Here is a 21,789-nt window from a genome sequence, read left to right as displayed (position 1 = left end):
AACAAACTTCTCGAAGCTCATCAACAGCAAATTTAAATGCCAGCTTACTGATACTTGAATGACTTGATGTTTTCAGGCCAGATAAGTTAGAAACAAGCACTACTATGCAGGGATTGACTTGCACGTGTCATTAAAAACTACGCATATGTGTATTTAGTGCACCCTGCTGAAACTTTACCTTTTGCGTGAGAGTGGAGCTGCAGTAGAATTGGAAAGTTTTTCAAGCCGTGACACCTGCCTGCATGGATGTCTGTCACCTGTCTGAGCTACAGCCGTTGTGAGACCGCTGTGGGAAATGTCTTTCATGGCAGTATGAATGGCTAACGGTAGCTTTCACTGTGAAACTGCCAAGTCATATCCAAACAAGGTTCAATCATGAAACAGTGTCAGCAGACAGGATGGCATAGACTTTTAATATGAGGACGTGTACTCAGATCGAAAACAGTGAACTTGCCACATTCGAGTATTTTTCCCACCACACTAAATACGTTATACTAGTGAAAGCATTTAAATACTTCCCCTGGTATAAACTGCTGATCTCATCACTTAGCCTCTGCAGAAAGGGGTACTTGAACCGACCGTTGAAGACTCATCCTGTTTGTTATTGTGCGGTGAAGTATTGAACATAAGCAGCATAAACTGGAGTATGAATCTTTTTTTTTTAATGTTTCGTAGTCATTTAAAGCAGCACACAGCAAATACATGATGGAACAAATGTTTTAAAAAAAATACAAACAGTATTTACAGTAATGTACAGTTTTTACAGTAATTTCAGATAAAAATGTGCCTGTTACTGTCAGTATGTGGTTGAAATTAATGTAAAGGCTATTTAAAATAAATTGTTGTTGCTTTTGAAGTTGCAAATGCCATTGTTGTTCCTCTAGTGTGGAGTAATGCATGAAGAACATAGTGGAAAACATGAATTGGGCTCAGATCTCAGGTACGGTTCGGGGAAAATGGGCAGTTATATGGAAAGGGCAGGAGTAGTATCAGTGTCTGACATGAGAGAGGGGCGTTTGGGAACTGCCTGCGTTTTACTGAGCCCTCCTTTGCTCACACCTCCAATGCAAGTCTTCACCATCCTTTGCAGGTCTTGTCTGAACCGAACTCCAATGAAGACGTAGAGGAAGGGGTTGAGGCAAGCGTGTGTATATGCCAAACTTTTGGCAACCTGTCCAGCTATATCAAAATTAGTTACAGTGCTACAATCTGTGTAAGTCATATTAGTTGCCTGTCTGGCTTCCACAATCAGCAGGCTATTGTAAGGCAGTTGAGAGAGGACGAAAACAAACACCACAGCAAGGATGACACGGAGGGCCTTGTGCTTTTCAAAGCTCTTGGCCTGCATAAGTGTGCGAATGATGACAGAATAACAAAAGAACATGACTAGTAGAGGAATGCAGAAGCCCATGCAAATCTGCAGGGACAGCACGAGGATCTTTGTATGATTGTTTACATTGTTCCAGTAGACCATAGTACAAAATTGCATTTCTTGAGATGTCTTCACCTCGGCGAAGATAAACTCAGGGAGTGTGAGGAGAGCAGAGACAAACCAGACACCAAGGCAAGCAAGTTTGCTGTAGAACAGCCTCTTTTTCTTTAGGTTTTGGGCCTTAATAACTTGAACAATAGCAATGTATCGGTCCACACTAATGCAGGTGAGAAGGAACATGCTGCTGAAGAAGTTGATCTTATAGACAGCGGACACTATTTTGCAGAGAGTGATGCCAAAATCCCAGCCTTTAATGGCCTCGACTGCCCAGAATGGAAGCATGCAAAGGAAAAGGAGATCAGCCACTGCCAGATTTAGCAGATACACATCGGTCATTGTTTTCAGGCGGTTGCGCACAGTGGTGTAGATCCAAACCACCAGCAGGTTACCCACAGCACCCAGGATGAAGATGATCCAGAAGAGCGGTGGCTCGTACTGCCCACGAAACTCCCTGACCCAGGTTCTGTCACACATGCCTGATTCGTCAGTTGGCAGAGAATAGTCCTCGGTCTGAAATCAGAAAGCAGGTTGTCTCGTGAGGTATTAAAGACAACTGTTTGCAACAGATGCACTGTCTTTTTGTCTTGCTTTGAGTTTCCTGTCATGCATTTTTTTTCTATCTCTCTCTCATTGAAACCCAACTCACTCTCTCTTGGTTACTCGTTGGCGGTTACATAAGATAACATGTTTACAATGGGAATACAGTGAAATTACATCAAACACTGTCTGTGACGTGCAAGCTAACCAGAGTATGCAAAAAAAACTGCCGTCAGGTGCAGGTGCCGTGTCTGTACTGGAGAAACCACACTACTGCACAGTTTCCTGCTGCTATTCAACCCTGAGGCGAAAGGGGGGGTGCGAACGATCCCGAGGGGCTCCAGAAAGGGGCCCCCTGCAGAACTCAGGACCCCCAGAAGCATGGCATTTAGATATAGAGCAAAGATAAAAAGCGGCGTCTTGGTGTTGAGATACAATGGAAAATTTGATGCGAACTACAGCCGCGGCTCTCTGTGGTAATTTAGTATTCTAGAGATGTCTGCTTTAGATAAATCGACTACACTTGGGTCACTAAATGGATTCTTTTACACTTAGATAGATATATAATGGCAAATAAACAAACTCAGGTCATAAGTTATCCTTTTATGTACATACAGATTTTTAAACAGCATCTTAAATTAAGTTTTACAGTATTTTTGAATGCTTTAAATACAGCAAAACAATACAAAATGTCACTTAAGCACTCCATGTGTAAGCAGGCAATACTAAGAATGGCAAGTCTACTATATATAGAATACAGACATTAGTGTTTATGAGATTTTCCAAGTTATACTCACTGGAGAATATGTTGTTTCATTGAAATCACTGAAATCCTCCATGATTGCTACAAAGGAACCAGAAAATGTTCAAATTAAAAACAAGATTGAAAAATAGATTTCAAAAATAAAATAAAAAGTAAAAAATAAAATAAAATAAACATTAAATAGAACAAACTAAATATAACCTGGAGCTGAACTAAATGTTAAATGGAAACATCTTTTCAGCAGATCAACAAATTACTTACCCGCTCAGTAAGGACGTAGTAAGCAACTTCACAGTCACAGGGTTGTCACTTTTACCAAGCACGACTCATCTTCACTAACTTATATGGTTTCTCTGTAACCACAGAATCACGTGACGATATCAGTTCATTTCCCCTCTAGGCCTTTGTTGATGCACGCGCATGTCTTTATTACAGCTAGCAGTACTTCAAAAACTAGCGTCAGACATGCACGGTTTCAAACACTAACAACATCGCACCAGTTTAAAGGAGAAGTTGTGATTTTTAGGCTGCGCCATCTGAACCCTGACCATCAGGCTGGAACCAAAGCACATTCTCTCCACAGCTGATTGGGTTTGATCGAGTCGTGGCCCATTTTGTACACACAGGTGTGGAGCACTTAGAGCAGGAGATGAGTGATGCGTGAAACTGAAAACCAAAGTGCGATTAAAGCCTAAAGCTAAAAGATCGTGGGCGCTGCTGTTTCTTTGCAGTTTCAGTGGTCTGAAATTCAGACAATGTGGGCTTGTGTCAAAACAACAGTATGTGTAAGCCTTCTTGTTTCTTATTAACATGTGCTCTTACTTAGTAAACAACTCGTTGTCTGCATGAGAGAAACCGTGATTTCCCTTTGAAGTATGAGGAAATCAAATCTGGGAAGTAAAAAGTTCGTTTAGTAATGCCAAGGCTAAAGGGAGTTTAATAAAAAACATGGTCATGCTGGATGCTGACCACAGTGGTGCAAAACAAATGAAGAAGAAAGTCCCTGACATACCACCTGACATCCAAACAAAACTGAAAACACATAAAGTCATCTTGTGACCCGGGTTGGAAGATGATGATCACGCTGTGTCACAAATGAGGCAATACACGCTCATCAACAAGAGCCTGACACACTTTGAAAATGATTATAGATCTAATTATTGAAATAGTTCATCCTTATAGGGTTCTCTTGGGGGACTATTTTGACCTCTCAGAAGGCCCTCCGTATGACTGAGTGTGTTGTATTCTCAAAGTTTCACTTCCTGGCCTGGATTCCTTAGCACTTGAATCAAGAGGATGAGCGTGCGAGCCATTACCTCTTCAAATTTCTACCAATTGCTCACTGGTTGCGTTTCTCGGTTTTGATCGGCGTGAGGCACGAGGAAATGAATATGTCATGATCAGTATTTACCTTCTGGGAACAGACTGTTGAAAGTGTAGCAGCCTGAGAGGTTTCACTCACTACTTGCCATCTACCAACTGCCAAAGTGCGGCTAATTGCATGGCTTTGATCTGTGGGAATGAAAAGCACCATAGCAAAGAGACCATTACATACCGTCAAACAGAAAGTTTCGTTGCCATCGGTTGATGACGGTGCCACATCAGGTTCCAAATTGAAGATGAGATCACCTTTCGAATATTTGATGCAGTGGCTTTATTGGGAACTTTCTATGAAAAACAAACCAATGGACTTAATATGTGCGTAATCAAAGTTTACTGCCCTTTCAGTATCAGTATCAGGGTCAAAATGGCAAAGTCATACATCGCAATCCATTAATATCCAATAGCTGTCATAGAGTCAGAGACAGGGTACAGGTAAGGTCAACACAAAGACACAGACAACCATTAACAAGTGCAGTCAACTTAGCTTTGCTAGTTAACCTAACCTACGCGTGTTTTTGGACTGCGGGAGGAAGTGGGAGTAAACAGAGAGAACCCACGTAGATGCATGAAGAACACGTAAACTCTGTGTTTGATTCAAACTCGGGACCTTTCTGCCTTGATGTAAAACTGCTAACCACTGCGCCACCATGTGAACCACAAATCACATACATGGATAATAAAAACAAAAAACTTGCTTTGAGAGTCTTTTCACTCCCCCCAAAAAATGCTGCCTAGAATGACAACCAATCATGCAATGTTTCATGTAGCAAGCTGTTGTAGATTGTAACCACAGTTATGCATATTTAAAGGTGACTAAACCTAGGTAGTTTACCCAACACGACTGCAGACTGCTGCCTGAATGACACACTTTAAAGCTTCATGCATCTCATGACATCTTATGACATAGCTCTCACTGCTGCTGTAGCCATGGGCGTGCTTTGTGTTTTCGTTGTTGTGTAACACGTGTGTGTGCGTGTGTGTGGTGAAGGTTTTGTTCACTGAGGCCCATGCTCTTTAACCTTTGTTGTGTGTTGATAGTAATGTCTGTCATAAAGGAACCATTGCGCTGAGCCGTTGGCTGTGGATTACAAGAGCCTTTTCAAACAATAAATAAAAAGCAAGTTTCCGGATTAATTTAACTGTATTTGTATTTTTTGTGTTTGGACTGAACCAATAAATCAAACTATTTAATGCACATGAAATGCAAAGGAGATTTTGTTTTTAAAAGTCCAGGAAAAAACAATAAAACTAACAGATCTGTTTCTGAACATTAAGGATGATTTTCGATAGCACAAAAAATCCAAAATTTATTGTAATAAGAATTATGAACCTTCTCCATGCTCTGTTTTCAGGCTCTAGAAAATCTAACCCGTGACGGCACACTTCGCCCAATCACACATCTTTTCAGCCGTATCAGGTGTGATGTGGTGGCACTGCGGTTCAGGCAGAGGTCTTCCAGCTGTGTGTGTGTGTGTGGGGTTTGTTCAGGCCAACCGTCAGTACTGCCCTGCTTTTGAAACACACGCAAATGGAAAGGAGAAACTTCCAAGGCTGACTTTCAGTGGTGTGCTGAATATAGGAGCAACCAGCAGCTGCCAGCTCAGGCTTACCTGTGCCAATCTGAGCCACTGAGCTGGATTTCTCATCCGTGTTTTCACTTGCGGAGTATTTTATCCAAAATGATCAGAGAAACATTTGTGTTTTAGTTTTAGTGATTGATAAAACTGAAGTTATTGTACTGGGCCCTAAAAATCAGCTTCCAGGCCCCTCTCTTTGGAACCAGCTCCCAGACTGGATTTCAGACACAGACACTTCTCGACTTTTAAGGCCCAGACTGCTGGGGGGTTCCCATGAGGCACTGAGTGTTTCTTCTTCACTTACCTTTTTCACTTTCTATTTGTTTACACATTACTCTGCATTTCCTTATAAGTTATTATCCATCTCTGGCTCTCTTCCACAGTGTGCCTTCTTTTCTGTCTTCCTTCCATCACCCCAACTGCTCATGGCTGCCCCTCCTTGGGTCTAGTTCTGCTGGAGGAGCTTTTACTTCTCACTGTCACCAAGCGTTTGCTCATGTGTCTGCATATTGCACCAATACAGCGCATCACTTCCTCATTCATATGTGGTCACTTGCAATTCCAAACAACAAAAAACCCACATGCCAAAACGCTGAGGCTCTGAGATGTGCCTAGAAGTCAACTGCTGATGTCATGCTGCAGTCTGTGGGATATTCCCAGCATCATCTGGTTGGAGAGGCGTAGAACAGAAAACCAGACGTGGCATATTCTGCTACCTTTTCTAAATCTCCAACTCTGAAGAATATAAAGCAGGGAAAACACCCTGGAATGACCATGTATACAACCTGAAACAAAAAAATACTAGATCTCTCAAACCAATCATCCCTTGTGGGAATAAAAGACTTTGAACATGTTGTTTTGATACCTATTCATGTTCAACATAACAAAAAGGCATGAAAAATCACAGAAAGTCCAGAAACAAAGGATTGTCCCATTTGTAAAAGCAAAGTAAACAGTGTAGTTTCTGTGTTAAGTTTTGTAGCGTGAAATGAATTTCCACTGTGATAGACAAAGTCACAAAACATAAGCAACAGATTCATATGACAACCTGACTTCTCTCTGATTGATGGGGGTAGATTACTCAACAGAATGAATAAGAGGGGGAAAAACCTCCCAATCACTTCAGCTAAACCAGGATTATGTGTGTTACACTTACAACTGGAGATCCTCGTAGCGCAGAGAGGCAAACTTTGAGTTGTTTTGTGAACTCAGCATGTATGTGCCATTTTATTTCACAGAAAAAGCGAGATAAAAAACAACTGCGTTAAGCAGTTATTCTCAGAAGAGACTAAAAGCTGCTTCCAGTATCTCTTTGTCGTCATCTGTGTCATCTCTTAGCAACTGCCAGTTACTGAGTGACATCGAGCGGGCCCGGGAAGCTGAGATATGCAGGCCTAACCTTTTTACAACAATGTTCCCACAGTGACAGTGAGGTAGCCGGCGTCACAGAGATAAAGGCAGAGACAAAGGATATGAGAGAAGGGAACCAACCTGGAAGCAGCAGTTGATGTAACAATGTCAAATAAAACATACCTACTGGTTCCACGGTGTTATGATTCTGCCACATTATGGTTACTGGGGTGATTCAGAAATCTTGAGAGATGGCAGCGTTGTTGAGTTTGTCTTTTGTTTAACAAATCCAAGCAACATGGATGGATTAACAGACAAATGTAATATCTCAGCTATCAATACACTGCCATACACCTTTACACTTACATTAACATCACCTGCAGGACAAATAGAGATCAAATATGGCTTGTGATACGTGACTGCTAAATCACACTAGTACAAGTTCAGGGCAAGATTGAACAGGAATGTTACACTGCTCTGTAGTTACTGGATACCATGTGGGTGTAAATATGCCAGCGCTAACATCGAAACCTGAGATTAGCGTAGATTGCCGCAGTCTTTTCTTCCCCTAAAAGTCCAACCATCTTTGTTTTAGGGCATTTACAGTCTGAAACTCTCCCCACCAGCAACACCAGCACCAGCAAATGCCTGCTTCGTGATTCTGTAGAAAACCAGAAGCTTCTGCGTTGCTAGTGAAACTGAGAAAACCCCTTTGATGCCTTGTCAGTGAGCAGGAAGCTGTTCTTCACCAGCTTCACTACTCTGAATTAACTATTGCCCCATACTGTGGGAAAGTGCTGTGACTTCTCTCGGCAGTGCAAGAGTCTCTGCTTGGTACATACAAGTTACCACTTCCTGTGCCTGCTGCTGTGATTTATTGTCAGTCTGTTGTACAGCAGCTTAGCTTGTGCATCCTATCCGAACCAACCAGCGGTTCTCAATCCCTGTCTTGTTTACTCTTTAGCTGCACCACAAGCACGCGACTACATGCAAATATAGGGCAAGGATTTATTTTTTTGCTAAACACAACTTTCATTAGGTGGTGGAGAAGAAATAATGTAGATGCCATCTTTCTGAATCAGAGCAGCGCTAATAGGTTTTAAAGCATCATCATTGTTATGAGTTTACAGCTCGTATAAGCACGTAGTGTGTTTCTCACCTACTCCCTCCTTTAACACGTATGAAAGGAGGACCACCTCATGTGCATAAGTTCTGTGCAAGATGCATAACTCACATGAGTTTAATTCAGGACACTGTGGCTTTTAAGGGTTTCAGTGAAAACAAAAAGGGTTTGACGGTTGACTTGCTGGTGACCACTGTTTCTTATTTTGGTGCTATCTCGGTCTGCTTTGGTTAGGAGAAACAGGGAAACAAAACACATGTTTCTCAAAATAAGCAAAGCAGATTAAATATGGTAAACTCTACAACAACAGCAATTCTTTTGTGCAAATAATACCAGTCAGCACTATTATTACGAGTATCATCAGAGAGATTTACCTCATGGTCATTTTACCCCCTGGAATCTTCTTAACAGGTAATTTTTTATTTTTATTTTTTGGTGGTACTTTACTAAAACCGGCCACCCTTGCTGATTTAGCATGAAATAATACAGAATCCATAAACATAATAATACTCCTGCCCACAGATTTGTAGTTAAAAACATGTAGTTTTGTGCTTTGTTGTTCCTGGGTGTCTTAGTGTGGCAGCATTAGCATCTAGTCCTACTTACTGGCCTGAAAAAAACATACATGGGTCAACACACAAAACACGATTGCATCTGTAACTTGAAAAAAAAAGAAAAGAAAAAATATTTTAAGTACTTGTGAGTAACCAGTGCAGTGACAACAGGCTGCAAAGTCACTGACATCAAGCACCTGTTGCCCAAACTGAGTTTTTTCGAGGTTATAATGAGATACATTTATTTGTGCATGTGTATTTTTGTATTATTGCATTGTGGCGCCCCCTGGTACAGATTACACAAACGTGCCGTGTATGTGGCATGGCATTCACTACATCAACTTTTTGTTTTGTTTTAAATGAATAGGGTGAGTATTTTTAATCAAACACACTCAACTCCCACGTTGTTAGGTGGACCTATTCAACAGTTTGTTAAGGGGAATCTCTAATCATCAAATCTGATTTTCAGAAACTACTGATTTACTGGGATTTTTCCACTCCAGTTTACAAAGGAAAAAAAATAAAAAGAGAAAATATACAGTGAGTGCCAGTCACACAAAAATTCCCAGACGCTTTGAGCTGATAGGAAGGTAAGTTACTCAAATAACAAGATATGTAGAAGAGCATTTCTGAATGCAGCACACATCAAACATCGAAGCAAATGGGCTAAAGTTGGCATTCCTGTTAGTTAAATGACAGAACACCAAGGCTGTAATTGACATAGGACGACCAAGATTGGACAGCAGAAAAACAGAAAGATGTTGCCGGGTCAGATGATCGTCTACAATATTCGGATGGTGGGGTCATAATTTAGTATAAACAACATGAAAGCATGGATCCGACCTACTTGTATCAGTGGTTCAGGCTTCTGGTGGTGGTGTAATGGTGTAGGGGATATTGAATTGGCACACTTTGGGCTCCCTAATATTAACTGAGCATCATTTAGATGCAACAGCCTACTTGAGTATTGTTGCTGACCATGTCAATCCTTTTACGACCACAGACATCAGTGTACCACAAAGCTCCAGCGATCTTAAACTGGTTTATTGAGCGTGACACTGAGCTCACTGTGCTCAAATGGTTTCCAGTCACCAGACCTCAATCCAGTAGAGCATCTTTGGGATGTGGTGGAACCAGAAAGTCCCATCATGGATATGAACCAAAATCTGTTTCCAGTATCGTGCTGAATCTGTGCCGTGAAGAATTATGCAGTTCTGAAGGCAAAACGAGGGTCAGGTTACTAGTGCACTAGAAACATGTTCATGCAGTAAAGTGTCTCTTTAGTGTATGATATCAGCTGAAGTTAAATGTGAAGAAGAAACTTTCATAAAACCGACGACGTATTTCAGTACCAGCTTTTATTACCCCATACTTTGCACAATACAAACAAACACACATCTAGTGTAATATAGGGTAGATGTGTCATACTCTACAAGAGCATTACTTCATGAACATCATGTAAATATTTTTTTTTACTCTTACACTCCATCGCCCACAGCAATACGAAAAGTACATGGATAGAGATTCCACACAAAAATATTCTATGCGATTTTGAAGGGGAACTAGGGAAATCACTGTAAATCATTATTCATGTCATTTAATAGGCAAGAGCAGAAAAGTAAAAGCTCTGGGTTTTCACGCATTGGGAAAAAAAAGAAAAAAGAAAAAAGAAACACTGTAGGTATTTGGTGTGCAATACTATTAAATGCTTAGGTAACAAATCAGATGAACCGCAACAGATCAATAAACTTTTTTCTGTGGCTTGGATTTGCTTGAAACTGCATGTAACTCAAAAGCGATGCCAAGTTCACTAGAAAACGGGGCTGCTGAGATTAAGACTATTCAGCAGGATATCAGTAATCACCTGATGCATGAATGCCAAATATTTTAACCTATTATCACACAATAATAAGACTGCAAAGCTTCCGGCAGACAAAAACGTATCTGTCAAATTCAGCAAACAGACAAGGCCTCTTCGAACTGGGACGTGTTGGTAATTGCATAGAGCACAGAGGGAAGTCTGCTAGCTACTGTAAGTGAGCTCTGAACTGAGACACGGAAAAAGAAAGCTCGGCCATCACTACTACATTTGTGTGTGTGTGTGTGTGTGTGTGTGTGTAGTTGCGTGTGCTTCCAGCTTCCCGCTCCTACTCTTTACTAAAGCCGATTACTAGTGAAAATGCCAGACAAAGCATGAATAAAAGTTTCCTCGTGGAAGAGCTTTTTTTTCTGTCTCTCTTGTCTTACAGCAAAAGATCAGATGGTTTCGTATCCAAACCACAGTCGTAAATCTTGGTCCCACTTTATACCCGCAAACATCTGTTAAACCAGCTGTCCCGGGTGGAGCTCACTCATTAGGCTCATATCTGAAACAGAGAGCAAAATCTGAAATTAGTCAAACATGAACAAGAGAAGGAAAATCTCACAATTAGCTTATTAGTATTATATATTATGACTACACTGGGATGCCGTATGATTTTATTTTCAAGGGTGTTGATTCATTTTTACCTACTAGATTTGGATAATTTCACAATCATAGACTCACCTCTGCAATCGTTTCCTAATCTCTTTGATCTGCTCGTTCTTCTTGGTTAGAATCTCCTTCATGTTGCGGTAGGCCGCAGTTTGCTGGAACTTCTTGTCCAGCTCCTGCGCGCAACACACACACACACACACACACATTCAAACGTGAGAAAAACAGCACAGATTGCTCAGTGCACCTGACCAACTGTCCCAATGGCATTAGGCGGCGAGTACAACATTCAATTGCATGACCTTTTGCTTAGAAACTCATGACAGGAAAGTGAACATGAAAAAACGTTTGCTTCCGCAGTGCCACTTGCTGATGAAGAGCAAGGAGAGATTCGTAAACAGCAAGAAAGGCCTTTTGCGCGTCATGTTCGCAGACTTCATGACACCCTCATTGTCTCACAACTTCAATAATAACTGGGTAGAACAGCAACAACAACACTTGGCATTTTGTGGGTGTTAACTATATGTTTGCTCGTTACTTTCAATTCCTGGAAGAGACCAAAGTTGCTCACTTTCTCTGCCAAGGCCAGCTGCTCTTGCACTCGCAGAAGCTCATGTTTGGAAGAGATCAGGTTGTCCTGCAAATCTTTCTGGGTTGCCACGTTGGCGCTGAGAGACCTCTCGTAGTCCTCTCTCAGAGCTGCCACTGTGTCCTCTAGACTGTTGATTTCCTTGGATTGAGCAGCCACCTTAAAAGGGAACGGCAACACCGTTACCTCACCTTTTTTGAATGAGTTATGACATCAAGACTAAAAAATCTATTTCTAACGACGACAAAATACACACTTTGACCATGTGGATACATACCATTTAGGTCCAAGTTGGCAGATAAAAGCAAATGGCAGAAAACATTTATATGAAAACGAAAAACTGTAAAGTTAAACAAACGAAAGTAGCGAAATGGAACGCAAAGCGAGACCCAAAAAAAAGAAAAAGTGAGAAGATGACACTTGCTGACTGTAAGCCACATTTGGAAACGTACCTGCTGTTCACCTTGCACTCTCTGAAGGTCTTTCAGAGCTCTCTCTGCCCTGGATTTCTCATCTAGTGCACTCATGGCCTAAACAATCAAGCAGGAAGAGAATTAACAACACAACTATCGCTATCAAGCACGAGTAAGATAGCACATTGTTTAAAATGTCATTTGTGTACCTGGGATTCTAAAGTCCGGAGCCTCGCTCTCAGTTTGTCATTTTCCTGTTGTAGTCTCACTATCTCCTGAAGAAGTATTGAAGATACAGTAGCTGTGGTTTACTATGTAAACATACAGACAATCCAACATCCCAGTGAATCTATGGAAGCAATCCATATAATGTACCACATGTCTTTACCTTGTTGAGAAGTTCAGACACTCCACTTTCATTCAGAGGGGCCAACTTGGGTTTGCTTGTTTCTTTGTTAATCTGGGGGATATTTTTAAATAACAAAGATTAGATGGTCAATTGTTCTTTATCTAACAGGTATGTAACTGTAAAACCAAACAAACAAAAAAAAATCAACACCATTTAGGCAAGTCTTTCACTTTCCCATAAATGTGATGAAGACTAGTGTCATGAAAGAGTCATGAAAGAGCAGTTCATTTGTTTGTCATAAAACGGTATGTGATAAAACCACTTGTCAACCTCAGTGATGTGTGAGTAAGTAACCACCAGGCTACTATAGACAGGTACAGAAAACTATTTAAAATGCACAGAAGCAGCTGCACGCCTCTCTAGTTACTAACTGTGGGTACAAATACGCTAGGGACGCATGATCAATGACGAATATCTCAATATCTCAGCGGTAATGTTTGAAGCTCTCACACGTGCCAAAACTGCACCTTATGCTCACCTTATCGGTGGTTTTGAAGTCAGTCTTCTCAAATTCAGCCACTTGCTCCAACAGCTCCCTGTACGGGTCAGACGATAACAAAGACGATAGAAGTAACATTTATTTATATAGTGCTTTTCACAGACCTAACAGTCACAAAGTGCTGAACAACAGTGAAGACATGATATTGCATAATAAGACCGAAAATGAAAAATATTACATGCAGACAAAAATGACAGTTTATTTATTATGACAAATGTAGGGTTACTGTAAACAGCACTTAAATGCTACACTGGGTGCACTGATATGACAATCTGTGTGATCTCCTCACATCAGCTAACTTGTCACCGCAATGTCGATGTTTATGTTTTTGAACATTACAGCGATCTACCATCTAAATGTTTGGCAGGGAAACTTAACACCCTATCTCTTGGTGGCAGTTTAGCACTCATGTTTTAAGATGCACGCTTGTGGTGAGCAGATCAGGCTTCTGAAAAGCTGTAATGTGGTTTTAAATAGCAGATGAAGACACGTAGCCTGTGATATGGGGCGTATTCCTAGCTTTAGACACCGTGTAAGTCACGTACAGCTGAGCCCTGTGAAAAAAAGGCTTTGGAGGTTATTCATCCACCCACCGCTCGCATATTACAAAACTACTTTTCCAAAGAACACACACAGTGTGTTAACAAGGTGAAAGGTGAGAAGAGGTCACATTCATTTATGAAGTTCATCAGAGTGTCACAGAAAACAGGCGGTGCGTTTATACTTGTGTATGAGCCATGGGGCGCTGCACTGAGCAACCTGGACCCCGGGTCTCAGTCATTAGGTCATCGTAAGTAGGACATTTGGACAGCAAGCTGATGTTATCTGACTGAGATGAAGAAAAAAAGTTGCTTTCATATCCTCACTCGTGAGAAAAAGGACCGGTCGACGTGCGGTTTAGGCTTAAGCGTGACCATGAAATTTGAATTTTAAATCAAAAGCTTCCTCATTTCAGAAGTGAAGCCTACAACCTGTGGCACTGTCAGTTTTTGCTATCTGAACTTTTTGTTTGTTTGTTTGTTTTTTATTTTTTGGAGAGGGATGGAGTGAGGGATGATGGGTGAGGGTTGGGGCCTCTACGGAGGCCCGCAAGGGACATTGGACAAAAAAAAAATGAAGATGAACTTTTGCAAGATTCGCAAAAGGTTTTTTGCGAGATCCCAAGTTACATTTGTGGTATCTCACAAAAGTAACTCGGGATCTCCCTCGGCAGCAGACATGAAAGAGGATTTAGAGCGTTTCCTGCGGTCAAGAGAGGTCCCACAAGAGGACATCATGCACATGCAACAAGACAAAAGTTACGGAGCCCCGCAAGGGACGCTGGAGAAAAAAAAATGAAGATGAACTTTTGCGAGGTCTCGTAAAAGTTCATCCTTATTTTCTTTTTCTCCAGCGTCCCTTGCGGGGCTCTGTACCATTGTGCACCCTTCATATACCCAATACTGTTGCTCTGAGATATAGGCATACTTGAGCCAGAAAGCCCTGATACCTTTGTGCCAAAGAGTGCAATATTCTGACTACAGTTCACATGTAATGTAGCTTTGTTTCTGGTACCACATGTGCATGCCCTCATTTCTCCATGTTTGGGTTTGTAATATGAAAAAAAACATTCTCTGAAGAACATCTGGCACACTTGTTAAAGAAGAACACAAGAATTATCTTTCAGGTTTAATTAATACATATGTTATTGTAAGCAAATGGCTTTGTGCCACTTGCTAATGATTATTACTTTCAATAAATATTAGCGTTGTAATCTTTGTGAAATTAAAGTAGCAGACTTAAGTAATTCACCAAATCTTTTGCAAATAGTTTCAAAGTTTAAAAAAAACCCCTACAAATATATCTGTATTTGTTTCTGATACTAAACATATCCAGAAATAGCCTTGGAAAAATGTTCAAATGTTAAAAGGCCTAACGGTCTCCTCTGCAAATTATATAAAAAAAAAAAAAGGTCATGCACTTTTCTGAGGTTGTACGTTTCCATTATGCTTTTTAATATTACTTTTAATGCTAAGGCTTATCTAAATTCACAGCTCAGTTTACCCACACTGCATAGTGCGTGTGCATGTTGTGGTTTTCAGGCTAACTGAACATCCCTGCAAAAAAAACAAACAAAAAAGTGAGAAACAAGCGTAATGGAAAAAAAAGGGTTAAACTGACAGCGAGGGCTGGCAGTGACCTTTTTACCTGGCATGTAACATGTACACGATCTGAATCTGAGCAGCACTGCAGAGGAAGTGGTCTATGATACAGTGTGGTGGAACCTTTCTCTTTAACATGAAGCTTACTTTTTACATTGCTGTGACATGGCCCCTATCACATCATTTTAACTACCTCCTGTCTATGTAAAAAGGCCTAACTGCTGAGAGGCTGGTTCAGATAAGCCAACCATTCAGCACGCAATGATAAATAATCCCACAATAAACATAATAAAAATGTAGACATTAAAAATGTCACAAAGACTATTCTTCCTTTTTTTTAAAGGCATCTTTTTTAGGCATCTTTCCATTGATGCCATGATCAGGAAGGTTGGCACTGTGAACTACTCTGCTGCCCCCACAGTTAGTGTATGAGAGGAGGGTGTTGAACAAAGACCTCAGAATAATGAATAACATTTCACATCCCCTGCACAACCTAGTGGTCAGACAGAAGAGTGCTTTCAAGTAGGAGGCTCTTTCAGCTTCAGTGTAACAAATTTTGGCCCACTGTTCTTTGCAGAATTACTTTAGTTCATCCAAACTGGAGAGTTTACCAGCATGGATGACGTGTTTAAAGTCATGCAAAAGCATTTCAGTTTGATTTAAATCCAAATGCTGACTTGGCCAATCCAAGGTAAATGTAAGAACTGACAGCCAGATATTCTTCTTGAGGATTTTCTGGTAGACAACAGAATTCCATCAATTACAGCAAGTCATGCAGGTCCTGAAGCAGCAAAGCAGCTCCAGACCACCACCACTAACATTTTTGACTGTTTGCACAGGTATGATGTTCTTTTTATGAAATGCTGTGTTACTTTTATGCCACACATAACGGCACTTAAACCTTCCAAAAAGTTCAGTTTTTGTCTAATCAGTCCACAGAATGTTGTCATAAATCATCAAGGTGTTTTTGGTAAATGTAAGACAAGCCTTTGTTTTTTTGGTTTGTTTGTTTGTTTTGTTTTGTTTTGGTTTTTTTTTTTTTTTGGGGGGGGGGGGGGTCAGCAGTGGTTTTTACCTCAGAACTCTCCCATGGATGCCATTTTTTCATTAATTATTCAGGTTATCTTTGTCTAGTATTACAATTTGTTTGATGATCTGAAACATATAAGTGTGAACAGAAAAAAAAAAAGAAATCAGGAAGGGGGCAAATATTTTCTCACAGCACTGTGTGTCCGTTTGTCTATATATATCTGATAAGCAATTTCTAGATAGACCACCTGTTTTCCAGCTCCGAGATATCACTCTGTAATCGTAGGTAAAACTTTTCAGCCTGGGAGAAAAGCTGCCTAAGCAGCAGCACATTGGTGTGGGCTGTGTTGATGAGCTCCATCTCTACCTCCCCACGCACCACCGCCTGCAGCTCGTCCAGCATCTCCTTCACCTCGTCCACTGTGAAGGTTTCCTCCACCAGCCTTCACAAAAATGCACGTAAATTGGAAATGTTTCAGGTACATCTGAACCGAAAAGCACTTCATTTTTCCTGCATATCTACTTTACATAGACAACTGAGCGGAAGTAACGTGAGAAAAGAGAAGAAATGATCAGTCACCTGCTATCTTTGAGCTCCTCGAAGCATGAGTCGATAGTTTTGAGCCTTAGAACTCTCTTTGAACGTGCAAATCGCATATAATTGATGATTTCATTCTGATGGTGTTCATTAAATCCAAATTCAGCCTACACGAAGATAAAAGAAATTTGATTTTAAGCAAAGATCGGCACACAGAATAAAAAATGAACACAAATAAGGTGTACATAAACAAGCAGATAATTAGCTAACTTGAAGAGGATTTTCTCTTGCTAATATGCAGCAGGGCCTTTTCACATGGGCTTGCACATCCAGCGTACAATTTATGTATATAAAGGGTTGCTCGCTAACATTAGCGGTTCACTCGTCTTTTGATTCAGCTTTAGAGCACAGGGCTAGGCGTTTAGCATGCTAAACTCCTAAAAGCGAACAGGTGGCCTGTACAGCAAATCATTTCAGCTACTTACCATGATGGCTGTGGAGCTAACGTTAACGTAACTAAGTTAGCTAGCTTGAAGACTGAGCTGCTCCAAAAGAGGAAAAAAATGGGTGTTTCTGGCTATAATTTAGATCATTCAGTGAGCAGACTGAAAACCAGCGGTGAAATGCTGGAATCGAGTGTTCTTAAAAATCTCTTATAATTACATTCGACGAGGCTAAGCAAAGGTTATATGACAGCTATAAGACTATCAAGCAGATTTGCTAGCCTCCTAGCAGCTAGTGTTTGCATTGAGAATGCCTTGGTAACGGAAAAGAGCGTCATCACCTTGGTTACCAGAGGTGCATTCAATGGCGCTACGTAAAGATTTGAAACAAAAAAGTGAATCCCAAATCAACATTAACTGCCTCATCTTAACAACATTTCATATACACACGTGTGTGATATTCACTATAAGATGTTTTTTAACTGGTTTTAATTTAATGGTAGTTGTTTAGTCTTGTTGTTTTACGTTAATTCGATCTCAACATAGAACATGCTATCTGCCTTTAACTGCCTCAAAAATAGTCGGTAATCAAGTCATTCAGTTGTCTGCTTCGCAATTCAGTGTTTTGACAAGATTCATCCCAGTCAAAATGTCAGCCCCACTAAAGAACTAGCCCATTTGTGAAAGCCTATAAACACATGAGAAGCAGAGTTTTGGTGTGTGTTCCATATACATATACACCCAGTATACATGTATACTGTGTTTTAATGTCTTTCTTGGACACACATACACATAATGCAGCTCTTATTTTTGGTGCTATTGAATCTAGAGCAGTATTTAGATATCGAACATCTCCCGATCAGGATGATTTTCTAAACGGATGACTATTGACGATCAGATGACTATTCAGTTTCACCATTTTTTTTTTGGCATCCACATTTCTACCCTTGCTAGTTGCAGATGGGTTTGCACTGAATGTGACTGATGGTCAGTCATAAACTCATTATAAGACTGAATTGACAGTGCTACTGTGGCACACCTGATTGAGCACCGGTGTACTTAGAGTCCTCACTGCAGGGGTCTGAATCTGATCCAGGCCATTCCCTGTGTCATTCCCCTTCACTCTCTCCCTGCCTTGCTGTCTATTGTCTGCACTGTCCTATAAAGGGGAGAGAATGGATTTATGTTCTGACAACTCTCCCCCTTCATCTTTCAAATCTTCTCTCTCATTGAGATTCTCTGAGTAGATAGTATATTCACCATCTTGCTACATGTTGTGTTTCATCACTGATTTGCAACTGTGAGAAAATACAGGGTGATTCCCAGAAAACAGAGGATAAAATGTGTGGGACTGTGGGAACAGACAGATGTATGTCATAGAAATGTTGCAATAGTGAAGCCTTATGCGGGAAAAATAGGAACAGCATCACATTACTCCCCCCCCCCCCCCCCCCCCACACACCCCACGCACACATACCACACACACACACACACAGAATAAAAGCAGACCATGTAAGAGGAGGACAGTGTGAAGAGACACAGCACCTTCACACTTTTATGAGCCAAACACTACATATGTAGTGTAAAAATCTTTGGAGGCGTTGCACTGAGAACTGAAAATGTTTTACTAACAGAAAATTAGTCAGGAAAGCAAGTAAGAGTTTGAAATACTAATTAATCATTTCAATCATTACATGCAATTTGTTTTTTCCTCTCATTTCCTCTCAACTTTATTTTTCTGTCTCTTGTCTTGTGATTGCAAAAAGCCTAAATCGTCTTCTCCTGTTTTTTTTCCTTTAGGGATCACCACACCGCATTACCTGCCTCCATCTCCACTTATCCCTGGCACACACCCATTAATCCTCTATGTGGACTTCCCGGCAGTTCCATCTTCAACATCCTTTCCCTAGTATATCCACAATCCCTCCTCTGCACATGCCCTAACCATCTGAGCCTTTCTTCTCTAACTTTGTCTCCAAAGCACTCAACCTGAGCTGTCCCTGTGATGTACTCATTTTGCCCAATGAAAATCTTAGCATCTTCAATTCTGTCACCTCCAGTTTGGCCTCCTGCCTTTATATCCAAATCACACATAATATCAGGTCTCACTACCAAAATATTTATTATGCAGCAAGTACCTGCCTGAGCTCATTCATTGCACAGTATACAGCAGTAGGTGGCACCATCTGGCTAGAAAAAAAAAGTATGACAGGAGCACAAACACAAGAACCCTGTCCAGTCTAACCCAGAGGGTTGTAACAACAAAGCTAAACTCTCAGCTATACATTTTGTAAAGACTATAAAGTTCTAAATATCCGATTTTAATATTTTCAGCAACAGATTGCAATGCTTTTAATTTTGCATTTACTAGACAGTTAGTCTTTTTGTAGTCTTTCAGATTCAGTTGATCGTCTAGTCTGTTTCTCCATCAGTCAAATGCAGTGGACATCATATGAGCCAAATAAAAGCTTCACTGATTGGCACTGTCTTCTCATCCTCAAGATCTTCACCCTCCATTTGACTCCATGGAAAAAGACGGAAATGTTTTTTTTTTTTCTCCCCCTCATGTCTCTCTAGCTCTAATTAAATTAGACTAACGGGCAGCGCATGGTTAGTCACCTAATCAGATGGCTTATAACGTGACTGCTGCTCTGCTCAAGTTTAGTTTGCAACATCTGTCAGTAACAGTCGGTAACAAGGCAAAGATGTTTCCTCTTTACCTGCAGTCGCGGTGAGTCACTTAAAAATTCAGACAGGGGTTGAAAAACAGTAAAGTTACACGCTAAAGATAACAAATTGTTACTTTTTCTTAGAGGCCTTTATGATGGTCCTGTTATACATCTCAGTTGTTTATTTGTAGGCTGTTCGCAGTTAACAATGTATTCAGGTAGTTTACTTTGATGGGCAGCTGAAATATGAAATATGTGTCAAAAAGAAATGTAATATTATACGAATGTGAGTCATTTCAAGACCAAATGCATGGAAAGTGAATGGAAAGAGAAAAAAATGAATATGAATGCAAAAAAAAAGTAATGAAATATAATGAGCAATAAAATACATAAAATGATGTAAAAATAACACAGTGCAGTAGGCAGTGTGTAGATTCATGTTAGGATTACTGGGTAAGGATGAAAAATACTGTTTTCTACGTGTTTATTTAAAGTTGTTTGAGTGTGCCTGACATATCTGTGTCCTTTATTATGCTCTGGAACTTTTCTGTCAGACACCGATTCAGTCTAGTGTTTTTAAGTGGAGATCCTCATTTAATGTTTCTTCTACTTTAGGAACAGGCTTAACCCATGTGCGGGAAACTGGCTGTATGAATACTATGCCTGAACAAAAGGAATTGCTGCATTGATGGGAAAGTGTCCCTAGGGGGCAGAATAGTTGTATTTATCCCAGGAGTTGCGTTTTATTGAACAGGCTACTGTTCAGAAATATGTTCTTTCCAGCTATTTTCCCTCGCTTTCTGCAAAAAAAAGAAGAAGTAAGATTAAGAGGTAAATAGTAAAATATAAAGGAATCAGCGAGGTTTAATCTACTGTCCAGTTTACCTAGCATCCCGTCGTCTATCCCTCTATTGTCGTCATACATAACTTTGATGAAAAATAAGCAGACACTTTTAGTCATGAAGGTTATTTGGAGTAATAATTATACAACAGGCTACTTGCAAGTAGAGGAGCTGTACTCCGTTTTCATTCCCTGATCATGCATAATTTGGCAAACTACTTATTCTTATTTATACCTCTTTACTAGAATTTTTGAGATGTATCTTCACTTCTTTACGTGTGTAATCTGTATGTGCTCGACTATTTGGTGAAAAGGGAAATGTAAGTATTATTATGTCTGTGGTCGCATATTCGGTCATTTCTTCTCTAAAAGAAACTAGAGATTTCCAGTAATAAACCCCTTCCGCAGTATATGGCATCGCTGAACTGTTTCGAAGTCAGTTTCGAAGGTATGTACCAAATGAAAAACAGAATGATTCGACATAATAACCGATCTGGTATCAGGTATCTTCACAATGTTGGTTCCTGACAAACCAATCAGCTGACAGCCGCATGACAGGCATGCCTCACGCTTGCGCAGTAGCACACTTTTGGTATGAGGAATATGGCAGCGTCCTGAGTCCAGTTGGGGGGAATACGGCGTAACTGAGCACCTCCAGCATCACTCTGGGAAAACTGAGACGCACCGGGCACAGTCAGAGGAGGGTGGGGGGCTGAGGGACGGCTACGAATAACACCCGTTAGCGATTTTACAGGTAAACGCGGCCGTTAGCGCCTGCCACTGTCTGCTTCTCCAATGTTTGCTTGATTGAACCCCGTCGCTAATGCGACTAGCTAGTTCGTCCATAAAACCTGAGTGATGTGCTAGTTAGCCGTTAGCTGGTGGCTAACCCAAGCACTGGCCTGCCACAGCCCCTTTTTCTGCATTTGTCAAACAGACGCTGATAACAAAGTATATCGGCTGGTC

General features: G+C 40.7%; 3 protein-coding genes across 9 annotated transcripts in view; 1 reads left to right on the top strand and 2 right to left on the bottom strand.

The window, feature by feature from the left end:
• Window positions 1-835: 835 nt before the first annotated feature.
• On the bottom strand, window positions 836-3,189 carry LOC146511589 (C-C chemokine receptor type 9-like). Its single transcript, XM_085173162.1, has 3 exons — window positions 3,054-3,189; window positions 2,827-2,873; window positions 836-2,002 (listed from the first exon to the last, which is right to left on the bottom strand). Exons 2-3 carry the CDS (start codon window positions 2,866-2,868, stop codon window positions 965-967), a joined length of 1,080 nt encoding a protein of 359 aa, XP_085029288.1. The 5' UTR covers window positions 2,869-2,873; window positions 3,054-3,189; the 3' UTR covers window positions 836-964.
• A 4,920-nt stretch (window positions 3,190-8,109) lies between these two features.
• On the bottom strand, window positions 8,110-17,633 carry lztfl1 (leucine zipper transcription factor-like 1). Of its 3 annotated transcripts, none has more exons than XM_085173164.1 (10): window positions 17,356-17,633; window positions 16,913-17,037; window positions 16,581-16,775; window positions 13,142-13,199; window positions 12,643-12,714; window positions 12,464-12,529; window positions 12,294-12,371; window positions 11,824-11,982; window positions 11,325-11,428; window positions 8,110-11,145 (listed from the first exon to the last, which is right to left on the bottom strand). In XM_085173164.1, the coding sequence occupies exons 1-10, from the start codon at window positions 17,356-17,358 to the stop codon at window positions 11,127-11,129; spliced, it is 879 nt and encodes a 292-aa protein (XP_085029290.1). In that variant the 5' UTR covers window positions 17,359-17,633; the 3' UTR covers window positions 8,110-11,126. The 3 variants fall into 3 exon arrangements, with proteins under 3 accessions (XP_085029290.1, XP_085029289.1, XP_085029291.1); XM_085173163.1 differs by having other exon boundaries at window positions 11,824-12,000; window positions 17,356-17,632; XM_085173165.1 differs by lacking the exon at window positions 17,356-17,633 and adding an exon at window positions 17,141-17,334 and having other exon boundaries at window positions 11,824-12,000.
• A 2,370-nt stretch (window positions 17,634-20,003) lies between these two features.
• The window catches only part of dnajc13 (dnaJ homolog subfamily C member 13), a 35,021-nt gene continuing 33,235 nt past the window's right edge, over window positions 20,004-21,789 (top strand). For 4 of the 5 annotated variants that reach the window (XM_085172127.1, XM_085172126.1, XM_085172125.1 and 1 more), the window contains exon 1: window positions 20,004-20,044. In XM_085172127.1, coding sequence (XP_085028253.1) covers window positions 20,019-20,044 — 26 coding nt within the window. In that variant the 5' untranslated portion in view covers window positions 20,004-20,018. Of the gene's footprint in view, window positions 20,045-21,393; window positions 21,578-21,789 lie in introns of those variants that run through there. The other variant, XM_085172129.1, reaches the window with a different exon arrangement.

Source organism: Neolamprologus multifasciatus, chromosome 9 (assembly GCF_963576455.1).
Source record: "Neolamprologus multifasciatus chromosome 9, fNeoMul1.2, whole genome shotgun sequence".
Classification (NCBI taxonomy): domain Eukaryota; kingdom Metazoa; phylum Chordata; class Actinopteri; order Cichliformes; family Cichlidae; genus Neolamprologus; species Neolamprologus multifasciatus.
This window is presented reverse-complemented; position numbering and strand designations above follow the sequence as displayed.